Here is a 13,343-nt window from a genome sequence, read left to right as displayed (position 1 = left end):
GAACTGTGGCCAAACAAACTATGGAGAAGAACAGTGCAAAGAAAGTTATTCAACTCTTTGTGACTTTGCACGCTGTCGGTCAGTTAAAGACAAATGAGAACTTCGTTTCCCTTTCTATATTTGGAGGAGAAACAGATGGGATTTGAGACACACATCTCTAACATCACTATGACTGTCAACATCCCATCTGTGAATTTGAGGTCCAACCCAAAACCCCCTGAAGTTCCCTCAAAGTTCCTCTCAGCTTAAATGCATGTTTTTCCTGTAACTTTGTATTATGCGGATATAATTAATGTTTTCTCTTTGTTCATTCTTAAGAGCCTTGGCATATATTTCAAGTTAGCTGACTGCACCTTCATTGACAGCTTCTGATTCCCAGATTTAGCCAGTGGTGAGAGGACAGGCCAAGTCTCCATGACTAAAGACCTGGGCAGACACCTATGGATGAGTCAGCTCTGGATCACTTGCTGCAAGTGAAATGCAGTTTTGTTCCTACCCTCCCTAAAAAGTAAGCTGGTCAGAGGGAATACAGCACACCGTCAAGCAGCGAATGATCAGTGATAATCAAAACAAGTGACAAAAGGCTTTTTTTCATAAATAAAACAGCAGGAGCTGTTTAGCCTATATTTGTTTACCAGGATTTGTCTTCTCAAGCTGGTACCATCTGTAAAATGCCCTTTTCTTTTGCTCACTCAGGTCCGACCCCTGCTGCAACAGCCAATGGGAGATCCGGCTCTGACTGATACCTGTAGAAGACAAAAATAAAAAAAGAAAAAGAAAAAGAGAGAAAGAGGAAGAGAAAACTTTTTCTTTTTAAAGCATTTTAAAGTGATTTATATACGGATAAAAGGTGTTGTCTTAAGAAGCCCAGGAACTCAAAGCTAATGCTTCAATCATAGAAAAGACACAGACCTCAGGCCTCTCCCCATCCTGTCCCTAAATGCCTCAACTTTTCGCTGTTGTTATTTCAGCCTTACTCCAGATAAATTCTGGAAGCAGCACAACTAATCTATAAGCAACAAGGACGCAAATTGGGAAGCCAAATCTACCACTGCCTGTGCTGTCCACATCTAAACCACAGCTTCCCTGCTTCTTAAATTTCTTCATCTGTAAAATGGGAGCAAGTCCCTTACTACAATTATATATCAAGAATGGTATCTCAGAGATTATCATTATATGCTTGAGTAAGAAGGGAGATAGACATAGAAGCAGCTCATGCCACATAGATCAAACCACCCCAAAAACGGAGCAAGCCAACTATCAGCTGCTATAACAAGGGCCAGAAAACAAAACAGAGATCCAGGCAGGATTTGTTCCAGAATTCCAAGAGTACGTTTAAAATAAAGATTTCTAAGGAAACAGTAAAAAGGAAAAAATACCTAGAAGCCGATACAGTTATTTCCAAAGCACGACACAGAATGCAGGATCAACACAGAAAGAGGAATTAGGGTGGTTAGAGGGAGAAGAACCAAACAAAGCAAGAGGTTTCAAAATGCATTAGTAGTAGGGACTCCAAAATACATACAGTATGCTGGATAACTAAAGCAACATAACAGGTAGGAGAACTCCCTTTGGTCTCAAGAAGGCTCTTCAGCTATCAGAAAGGGTTAACAACACATAAACTCTCCTGAGAATTAAAGTTTTAGGAGGTGCTCAAAGTAACAATATACTGCTGAACACCACCTGTGCCAACACCTGTTTGGTGGTAATATGAAGGCAAGTAGAAGGCTGGTTTCCACATAGAAATCAAACTACCTCTCGCCTCTTGAGATGCATGAAGGTTTTATAAGATCTCATAATCATATTTAACTCACAAAAAACAACCCCCTGTAGTTTTACCGCTTCTAATAAGAAATTTTTACTATGCTTTCTTTTTTTTTTTCTTTCTTTTTTTTTTTTTTTTTTTTTTTTGCATTGAACATAGAAGCTAGTTAACTTCTGAATGATTTAACTTAAATCTCAGGTCTCGTATTCAGGTGGGTTTACTCCAGTCAGATTTTCAAAATCATAGGGTTTATGCTCTTAACTGTTCTTCATTATACAAAATCCTAGAGGCTCTGAAGTTTTAACTGTCTGGTGGAAGAGGGATAGGTTTCAAGCACCGAAGCTCTGCCCACAGATATATCCTGGCTTGTTTTTTTTCCCCCCTGTGCATTTATTGGTCATCTTAATACCTGTTCCCAGAGGCTGCCTTTGCAGAAGAAGTTCAGAAACAGCTGGGGCAGAGTTGATTGTCCCCAGGGCCCATATTGGGATATATAATTGGGTTTATACTACTAGGAAAGTGGAATTATTCAGCCAAACACAAGCCTTCGATTCTGTCAATTTATTTCAAATGTCTCTACGGAAGCACGCAAGATAATAAAACCAGAAATCAATGTAAGCTGATAAAACTCTCCAGCCCAAAATGAGGCCTGAGTCTGGTTGAAATCAGGCAATCTAGATGCCTGATAGTCAGTGAAAGGACCAAGCTTTGAAAACTCACAGCTTCCCATCCACTATTATGATTTATAAAAGCCATTTCTTTAACACAGTGCTGTGGGACACAAATGTTTGTGTCTCGCTGCTTTTGGCTGCATGGCTCCTATTAATCAGTGGGTAACAGCAGCAATAATTTACTTGTTTACTACAGTCCACTTACGCTTATTGCACTGAATTAGTGTTTATTCAGTGTTTGGATAACAACATAAGACACAAACGCAAAGCATTATCTGATAAAAATTATAAATAGAGATTAAGCATCTTCAACAAGAGTCACATAGTGGAAAATCCAAATCCTGCCCAAGAGGCTGCCTGATCCTCTCATAAAGTGGTACAGATGTTAGCCACTTCAGATAACGTGCTGGAGATGGAGAAAAGGAGCAGGAGCCAAAAGATTCAGGCTGTATATTGCCACGTCCACATTCGACTCCCTGCGACTCCCAACAGGCTATAAAGTCACTTCGGCAAAATGGAGCTTTGTAAAGGGCATTGAGATGTAGAGATTCAAAGGCAGCACTATAAATTATTTTTGATTAAAATTATAACATTAAAATTATTAAATTATTTTGGATTGCCTTTTGATTTCATTGATTTGTGTGTTATTATTTGACTGCGGTATCTCACGAGCGGCAGTGCAGTCCATAGCACCTTTCGCATTAGCAAAAAGCCCATAGCCCATTTTTCTTTCTGGCTAGCCGACTTCTGTAGCAATGCTGCAAACCCAGATAATCTCTCTCACGTACAGCTTAGGTAACTGATCTTGCTTTTGGTCACACGCATGGAGTAGATGACTTTGTGAGGTCCCTTGAAGTCCCATGTTCTGTCATTTTTTCTACTTTTTATTATTCTGCTTTCTGGTTTCAGAGACCGAGGTGAGAGCTGAGCTTTTTAATGGTTTCCTCTACCTACACCACTGCTCCCTTTTTGTTCTTAAGACACAGAACACTTTTTCCTGTATGTCAGCTCAGTTTAGAGGCCCCAAAACTACATATTCCAACAGTCTGATTCAAGGTCACATGCAAGCCAGTAGCAGAGCTGACCCAGGATCTCCCAGACACCAGCACGATGTCTTAATCACAAACCTATCCTGCTCCCCTTTCATTAACACTCCTCACCAAAATCATCACGCCACAGTTTCTAGCATCTTAAGTTGATTTTATACAGTTGATTCATAGGGACGATGACTAGTACTACCATCAGTACCATCCAGCCACAGTCTGCAATCATGCTACTTTAGGAAATTGCTCTGGCAGTCAAAAATAAATCATCCCGCTGCCAGAAGCAGATTAATGAAGTAAGTTCTCTGGAGTACTGAAAATCCGTCTGTCTTGTGGAAATTCACTCTTGAGCTGAACCACGGACCTCAAGGCAGACCGACATCCTCTGGGCTCTGCCTCAGCAGGGACGGGAACATGCTGTAATGAGCACTACTAGCTCCCTCACGGAAAATACTGGAGAGAGAGGTGGTAATGACAAAGGATTATAGCAAATCAAATGCTGACTTCTTGCATCACCCATCAGTCCTTCCCCTAGCAGGTTACAATCTACAGTAGTGGAAAAAAAAAATTGAGATGACAGCACATGCATGCTCCTCTGGCCAGCCCCACTCTCTCCCAAAGAAATTATTTTGGGAAAACTTCCCTTGCAAATACATGAAAGAAACAGCAAAATACATCATAAACAGAAGGCAGCTGCTATCTACAGTGCAAACCTGCTCATAACCCTCAAAACTGCTATTCTGCAAGTCTCTGGTAACTAGTTTTCACCTTCACAGGTTGATTTGTTCTCTGCCTCTGCTTTGCATTTCTTTAATGTTTCTTTCAAGAGGGATTTTTAGAAGCACCTGGAATATGTCAGATTTGGAGAAGAAAGTAACTGACTGGATCTAAATTCTTCAGTTTGTAAGCAAAGTCCTAGATACATATAATATGTGCTTGCAAAGGACATCTATCAATTTAAGAGATTAGCAAAGCTTGTTAACAGAAAACCTGCAAAGATCAAAATCATATAAAAACAAATCTTTCCCTGTGTTGTCACGAGTATTAAAAAAAAAAAAAAAACCCACAAAAAACAAAGGAAAGCGTTTTTAAAATCCAGTTTCTCACTGTTTCAGCCCATCAGTATTTTCTGGATTCTCTTTGCAATGGAACTAGTCAAGTCTCACTCGGTTTGGATTTGCTCAGCATCTCGGTATTTAGGCTCCAGCACTTAAGGGATTTTATTTATGTTACAGCAGTGCTTCAAGGCTGCCTTCCATGTCACTAGATGCTGTGTGTGTTTAGTATAATATAAAGCTAAGTCTTAAAGACCTCAGATCAATTAAGACAGAGACAGCGGGGCAGGGCTGAACTGCACATGAAGACTAATCGGGAAGGCTAGCAACACTGCACATTGGAAAGCTCTATCTGCTGTGTACTTTTCAAAAAAAAAACCCTCTAAGATTTATTTTTTGGGGAGGGGGTTGCCTTTTCTTTCTTTCTTTCTCTTTTTTTTTTTTTTTTTTTTTTTAAGTGGTGGGTTAGTGTTTATGGTACAAACCTAAGAATTGAGAAATCTTAATTAAAAGTCCTGCTTTGGACTTCTTCCACTGTGACCTCAGGGAAGTAAGTCTTGTTGTTCTTTTTTCCCTATGTGTAACACGGAAAAGGGAATATTTCCAAACTTTGCAGAGGCATCATCCACGAAAGCATTTAGCTAAGCTGCTAAGAGCTCATCTGCGTATATTCCTCCATCTCTCCTTTAATCTAGTACCTAACAAAAAGACTTTCGTTTCTGAAAACAACCCCCCATCTAAGCCTAAATGCTTAAATCAAGAGACAGCATCTTTTACTAAGCTTACATTTACCTCTTTTTGTCCTTCACCCTCTGACCAAAGCCTCCTTGGTGGCCAGATACAATTCTGGTGACAATTAAAGCAAATTACAACTCCAAATTAATGTTCATAAAAATTTGGCATCTCACCTGCCACACCTAGGACTATATACCTACCCCCAAGTAAACTGCAGCTACGTTAAAAGGAGCTTCAAACAACAAGATAGGAAATTCAGCAGGAACTATTATTAGCTCCTGTTTATACTGTCATTTTTCTTATCAGTAGGAGATTATTTATACAGAGCCCAACCCAAGTGCTTCTTGTTTATCTTATTACAGACACCATTAAAAAAGTTTCTATATTAAGCAGCTCCTGTATTTAGGACCAGCGCTAATAAGTGTTATGCTAGGTTTTTGCTTCTTATCAATCATTTCTTTATTTTCAAGTCACCGTTTAATACTCTCAGTTACTCTTTTCCAATCTGCTCTCTCCTATCACTACACAAGGCATCCCTGTAGAATGTCTTCCAGGTTTAATTCTGCATGTCAGATTCATTATCTACATAACTTAAAGAGTTTCTGGTAATATTAAAAAGACTAAAAGAGCTTCAAATTTGTTCTACTGCAACAGCTGACTTTAACCTTCAGGTCCATGTGTCTCTCTTTCTCACATATCCTCCCTCTCCATCATTTCCCATCCCTTCCTTGCAGCACAGGAAAAATAAAAGTATTTTACTGTTGCAGAGTCTTTAAATGCAAGCCTGCTCAGTGTATTTTGCAGGACTGTGGCTGATGTAGGAGCATGTATTCTATAAGTGCATTGCAAGGTTAGAATTAAGATGAGAAAAAGAAGAAAAAAAATTTTTTTTAAATGAAATCCAAAGCAGGTTGAAGAACTGGTGAAATGATGTAAAATGGAAGCTCCAAATGGCAGAAGTTGCAGTGGAGATTCCTGCACCAAGGACAGAAAGATTACAGGATACAGGATGGGCACAAGTATGCTGATAAGCAGAAGGGAAATAAAGAGCCGGACCCTCATCTGGGAGAATGGATTTTACACTCTGTGATGAGCTAATCAAGATCTGCAATTTGAAGACATGTAAATACATTGTTTTAGTTGAAGTTCATCACTTGTACATCCAATCTGGCCAGCTTCAAGCACAACATTAAGAAAGGGAAGGGGAGGTTTAGATTCCTGCCTAAAGGTCTAACATCACTCTGTTCAGACGCACAGTTAATCCTTTCCCTGATTTATGCCACTCTCCCCTTCCATTACACACACACACACTCTCTTAAAGAAGCCTAATCAAGTAGCATAGGGACAGGAGAACGTTCACAGCATGGGTTGCCAAGATGAACAACCCTCATTCTGAGAAGAGCCAACCATACATGTTTCATTTCATTTGTTTCTTGCCTCTCTTCCCGGGGGCAGAAGAGAGGAAGGGTGAAAGCTGAGACCACATTATTCCCCGTTCATTGCAAGTGCTAAACAAAACACTTGCAGCTGACAGAGGGTGGCAGTCAGTGGTTAGGCAAGTCAAACGTGCCCCGCATCTGAACCCCAGCAAACCAGATGTGCCAGAAGCAGCTTTCTATGTTTGCATTGGGACAAAAGGTGATTTAGATGCCTAGGGCTGGAAAGGAGAGAGAGCAAGCACCATGCTCTGCATGTTCCTGCACCACTACCGGCACACCAGCATCTGCGGGTTGGTGATCTGATCTTGCAGAATTGCCTCCTTTCACGGTCCCTTCATTGGCCAGAACATGGTTCCCCTGTGATGTGCAATACAATGAAGAGGACCCTGAAGCACAGATCCATTCTCATAGACTGTCCCTAGGCTATCGGCTATTGACCACTCTGGCTCTTTATTCATCGATTTTTCCCTTGTTTATTGAGTGATTACAGACAGCTTTATCACTAAGATCAAGTTTGTAAATACTGAGATGATACCATTTGGGATCATATATTCTGCAAACACAAGGCTAAGCATTATATTTAAAATGAACCAGCTCCCACAGACATTCCTGCCAAGTATATGGAGGATGACATAGTTCAGCTGCAAAGGGTAACGAGAGGAAGAGAAGATGGGTGCATCAGAGTACACACAGGCCTTGCAGCTATCTTTGCTTGAGAAAGTGCATCACGTGCAAAATATCACTTTGTGTTCTTATTTGAGAGGTCCACAGAAACACCACTGGGTCAGCTGCAAAAGGACTCAGCCATGCAACCTTCAAATCTACCTGGTTTCCCATTGATTTGGCCTGAAAAAAAGACAACATCCTAGCACCACTAGTTCAGATTTCATTCCATCCCGTTGACAAGCTAGAAAGAAACATCTAGTAATATTTTTTCTGATCAGTACGTACATGCATTCTTGTTTCCCCTTCACATTACACAGAAGGCTTGAGTGGATTGCAAGCAAAACCTAGGCAACTGGGTATAAAGTGGATGGGGCTATTTACTTCTGGGAGGAATAGCCTGGCAAGGACAATAAAAGATCCCAAAGGCTGAACACTGACTTAACACCTTTTAACAACTGGAATCCAAGATAGTAGGTTGGGGAAGGGAGGAGCAAAATAACCAGGTGTGAAGAGACAGATCTAGACTTTGCTATAGCCCAGCTGCAGGGGTGCCAAGACATGCACTGAGACACATGGCCAATCAGATCAACTCCTTTTACAGACACAGACTCCGTCTTAGATTTAGCACAGCGATTCTGCTGTACTGACTCTGCATACAGTAGTCCAGCTGACCAAAAAAATGCTGGCTAGTTTGGGAAAGGCTGCCTTGCTGAAGTTTCTTCCTCTTTGCATTACTTCTCTTGAAGGGAAAGAACTAGTTTGACTTGCTGATAGACAAAAAGGGTGCTGGAACCTTCAGCCTCAGTCTTGAAGTCAGAAGTTTTCCTTTTGTTTGCCCTTATAAAAAGCTATACAGAAGTTAATGCAGAGATGGGTCATTCAGAGACTACATTCAGGCAAGGACTGCACAGAAGTAGGGCAGTGACCCCCAAACTCCTGAAAGTTCACCACTCGGGTTCAGATCAAACAACTAGACTTAGCATCTAATTTTCAACACTCTCTTCTTCACATCCAGTAAAGCTCAAAACATTTCTTTGAGTTACACAAGATGCTGCTCTCATGACTTTACAGATGAAACTGAAACCAGGGAAGGACAAGTAATTTGCTCAAGGCCACAGAGAAGAGTTAGAGACGTGGTAGGAATTCCTGGCTCGAGCTCACATTTCTGCCTGTCTACCTGAACTGCTAGTATGTACAGAGCCTGCAAACCCAGATCGCAGACAGATGGGTTCTTATGACATTTCAAACACTGGAAATATCATAAAAGAACAGCCTCCCTCCTGCTGGGTTGGCATTCCTAGTCATCAAGGAACTTTAAAAATGATCTATTTCAAGGTCTTTATTCAAGCTTAGTTTTAAAAATGAATAAATGTTACAGATACAACATGGGACTGAGCTATCTATTTTTATAATCGAGTCTTCATCCTAGATTTGCTACCAACTCCATGCTGTTCTGGGCAAACAGCATGAACCTGTAAAGGAGAAGTAATAGCGCTCCACCCCATGGAAGAGCAATAAGACTTCATTACTGTTTGTACAGAGATTTGGAAATACACCAAAGGAATAAGTGATATCACTGCAGTCTGCTCACTTGTCCTGAATGCCAAAGAGATAAGGAACAGGACAGAGGGCAAAAAGAGAACTACTTCTCCTTCCAGGTAAAATCTGAGTGAATAGGGTCATCCCCTCAACCTTGCATCTGATGATTTTCATTAATTGCAACTCAAAGTGAGTGAAAAACTTTAAAACTATCATAATCAGACTGCTGGGTGTACTGATGCTGGCTCAGCTGCATCTCCAGACTTTTCGTATACATATTATAATATAAATACATACTATACATATATATCTCCATACATAGAGATGCAGATATGCATCTATTTGCCACGTTTAACAAACAATTTAAGAATTAAGGAAGACCGTTTTCATTTTAAGATAAGAACTTTGGGCTTATTATAATGCTGTAAAATAAAATCTGCTAGCACAAGCCACAAAAAAGAAAAAGTGATTCACTGGGGAAGTTCCATGATGTGCGGGACAATGGGTCTTAAATCAAAGGCATACATTATCATGACTAAGCTGACAGATCTGCACTGCAATGCAGAAAGCCAAGCAATATTCCCACATCTGCACCGTGCACACATAGGCAGCTAGACACAGTTTCCCAAAACGCAGAGAGGACTCCCCGAGCTCTTACCTGTTACCTGTGCAACGACTGCTTGGGAAATTCTCCGATTGGCTAGAAAGGCTTTGATTTCCTCCTTTATCACACTGCTGTCCCTCCTACCAAAACAAAAAACAAAAGAACACACACACAAAAAGACAGACAGACCAAAGCGCACTTTGAAGATGCAAAATGGTTTTATTTCCTTTGTTTAGGAGGGGAAGGAGTGGGGAAGGCAGGTGCTAAAATAGTCAAACTACCTCACCAGTGGACACTTCTTTTAACAAGTGTCACGTTTGATCAAAGTACCCTAGCAGGAGAATGGATGACTCATGTCCTATATAATTCATAGTAGGTGCAGGGCTGCCATATGGAATGCAACAAAGTTTCATTACACAGGGATGAATAAATCTCTCATACCAGCATAAAAACCTCAGTCATAAAAATGAGACACAAAAAACAAAAAATAAAGGATAGCAGGGTCTGCACGGATAGCTACACAAATGAATATACACATACAAACCTTTTTCAGCCTCTCAAGAAAAGGACCTTAAGGTGAAAGATTTTGCAGCCACTATCCCCCCGATCCCTACTTCCTTACATGGCTGACACTGAATGAACAAGCGCCAGTTGTTAAAGTCTTTATTTATCTGGAATTACGATTTTTAAAAGGTGTGCAAAGATAGTTCAGAAGGGACTATAACTGGGCTGAAAGGAAAATAATGTGGTGGTTGCACAGGGACCGTGATAGGCAGCAAATTTCGATTGCAGTAAACACACCTTTTTTCCCTTCTCTTCCTCCTTCCCTCCCTGAAAGGTGCAGACGATTAAAACCAGACTTTATTAGGCTTTATTATTTGATAATCTCCCTTCTCCTTCTCTCCTTCTCCCCCAGCAGGATTCAAGACAGACTTAAGGTTGCAAAACTAAAATAAATGCTATGCTGTGGGTTCATTTTATTTCTGCACCCAATACTCATCCTCCATATGCCTGAAAATAAAAGTAGTTTCAGTGTGAATAAGCACCGAAAGCACTAGCTGAGACTTACTGCACAGGAACCCAAAACTCAGAGGAATGGCTGAACTTCAGCAAAGGGAACTCCAGTATACTGCTATACTCACCGTCTGCCTGCATTATCCCATTATCCTGCCACCAGTCAGCATTGTTTACTATCAGCTTTTCTTACCTATTCTTCTCCCCCAACAGCCACACCTTGTACCTTAAGTCTCCAAACTCTGCTTCAAACACACCTTCATCTCAGAGCTTATGGACTCTAGTTCTCTCATAGGTACCTCATAAACATTGTGCTTTGGGGAAAAAAGGAACTCCAAAATTATGACTCCCCCCAAAAATAATTTTGAGATATTTGGCCTTTCCCCTTATTTCATTTTGCTATCAAGGCTGCGGATTCTGACTTTCATCCTCAGCGGTATAGTCCCCTCCTTTAATCTTTGCCATACTGCTGAATAAGAAGTGGCTAAAAGTAAAGGAAAGTCAGTTTGGACAAAAACCTAGCTTAAGAAAAAAAGCTAGCTCTTATTGGAGACTTCTGCCTCTTCCCTGCTGTTTGTATTTTCCTGCTGCCATTCTGCAGACTGTACAAATCCCAGAGAGAGTCAGAGTCAGCCCTTTCCACAAATTATAAAGAAATAAGATACATGTAACTCCAGATCCCAGGGGAAAGCCTTAACCAAGCAGGTTCCCTACTCTCCCTATACATGGAAGGGAATTCAATTGGTATAAACTGGTGGAGGAGGATTTGTGCAAATTAAAACTCAGTGAGAAGTCTTCTGAATAAGAGTAGGGTGGAAATTCATTGCTCTAATATGGAATTTAATCTTTGGAACTGCGTGGAAAAAAAATTCAAAAATAAAACAGCCTGTGGGATATCTACACAAGGCCAGGGGCTAGCTACACAAGACCAGGAGGCAGGTGAGATGTAGTCAGATAGTGCCCAGCAGAACTAGTAAGGGAATAACTGTCTAAAGCTGTTCCCACTTCCTTGATTAGACCTATTGGAGCAATCCTCCAAGATGCGTATTTCCAAGGGACGTCTTACATTGACTTTCCAAACTTTTTACAAAGACTTCTACTAACCTCATCAGTTCCTCCACTTTGTCATCAATGTCCAAGTCCTCTTCAGAAGCTTCAAAACTGTATGACCTTTGAGCCAAGCTGTTTGCAAGTGGGTAACGGGTAGGGGACATCTTCCCGTTGAACGCGGACAACCTCTCGTTACTCTCCCTCCCATTCTGATTAGTAGTGCAAGGCTGTGGGGAGGTGTCGTAACTGTTGCTAGGTGATGGGGACATCCCCGAATGCTGGGTCTGTGTTGAAGCTGTGGCTGTAGAGGAAGATGCTGGGACATTGTTGGTACTGTTGCTGTAGGAACCACCTCCGTAGCTAGACCTTCTCCCAAATTTGTCACTATGCTCTTGATCAAGACGATCCAAGGTTTCTAGCGCGTGGAGGATTTCATGTCTGGTCATTCCTGTACGTCTCAGGCGCTGAAGCAGGTCTATTTGCTCTATGGTAAATCTTGGTTCATCTGTGTAGTGAGACATGGTTTCCAGCAGACTAAAAATAAGGTGAAATGTAAAAGCAAATGCTTCAGTTCAACAGTTCTCTGTGGGACATGTAAAGTACCTTACACACAGGAAAGACCAATTCTGGTCCAATACTTTAAGTCACACATATGACAGAGAAGGCACCTCAAGTAGTCCATCTCCAAACAAACTCAGCAGAAAACCTCCCATTACTGCCAGTCTCACTATCTGGCACAAGCGCTGTCTTTTAAATTTTTTCTAAGTTTTCAAATAACTTTTATCTCTTCTGTTAGCACTCCTTCCATCTTTTACAATAAACCTGTAGTTGCTACCCTTGTGCTTTTGATGAACATGTGTTACAGAGAGACAGTGGCTGCTCAATAATCAACGCTGCAACCAGGTTTCAGAGTGGACCAAATTTTGCTCATCCCTAAGTATCCACCAGACAAAAATCCCAGATTCCAAAACTGATCAGCTGGGTCTAGGCCAGAAGTAAAACTTTTCTGCAGAAGTTTTAACCAGTTCTGATGTGAGATTTACGAATTGCGGCTCTTTCAAATCCGAAGTATGAAAAGCACAAGTTGCCCTAACTTTTTTTTTGCTGCCTTGAAAAAAGATGATAAAACATCCCTAGCGGAAATTCCAGTGCCCTGTAGGACCAAAGTTGATTTGACTGAAGTCTGATTTCTGAAGTTAGTAACTTTTGAACCTGGAATGTTGTCACAGATTGCCTGCCCTAACAAGGAAAGTGCAGCACATCCAATTACTACTGAGCTTTCATTTAAAGAAATAAGTTTATAGCCTTTTCCCCTCCAAAGGCAGGTTTCTCATGTAACTGAATCACCATGGTGGCTAGTCAAAAGCTTTTTTAACTCCTAAACTTCCTAAGGTATCAGAACGACGAACCTCCTATGTATTGCTGCAGACCCCAGAAATGGAACTGAAAAATCACATTATGGTCCCTTCATCTCTTCTCCTTCCTAGGTCTACTCAGAACAGATCCAAATGGCGTAAAAATGACAAGATCTCTCCCTTCAGAAGTCAAGATCTTGAGAAGAAGGGACGGCAGATGGAGGGCAGACAGAATTGGCAGAGAGACCAGGGCATTTTCCATCCTTGTAAATCTTCTTATGAGTCAAGGGCTTATTACAATTCCTGCAGGAGAGCAGGGGAAAGAGATCACTCAAACTCCAGGAGACATGACAGATCTATCGTACAACCTCTACAGGTCAGAGCAGACAAAGAGCAGTCTTATGAAA

General features: G+C 41.0%; 1 protein-coding gene across 18 annotated transcripts in view; it reads right to left on the bottom strand.

Annotated features, from left to right (window-relative positions):
* HMBOX1 (homeobox containing 1) overlaps nt 1-13,343 on the bottom strand; it is a 119,086-nt gene that overhangs the window by 50,151 nt on the left and 55,592 nt on the right. For 17 of the 18 annotated variants that reach the window (XM_064508264.1, XM_064508265.1, XM_064508270.1 and 14 more), the window contains exons 3-5: nt 11,636-12,115; nt 9,572-9,657; nt 636-746 (exon numbers count right to left, since the gene is read on the bottom strand). In XM_064508264.1, coding sequence (XP_064364334.1) covers nt 636-746; nt 9,572-9,657; nt 11,636-12,115 — 677 coding nt within the window. The remainder of the gene's footprint in view (nt 1-635; nt 747-9,571; nt 9,658-11,635; nt 12,116-13,343) is intronic. The other variant, XM_064508273.1, reaches the window with a different exon arrangement.

Source organism: Dromaius novaehollandiae, chromosome 3 (assembly GCF_036370855.1).
Source record: "Dromaius novaehollandiae isolate bDroNov1 chromosome 3, bDroNov1.hap1, whole genome shotgun sequence".
Taxonomy (NCBI): domain Eukaryota; kingdom Metazoa; phylum Chordata; class Aves; order Casuariiformes; family Dromaiidae; genus Dromaius; species Dromaius novaehollandiae.
Note: the sequence above shows the minus strand (reverse complement) of the source record. Positions and strands in the feature narration are given on the sequence as shown.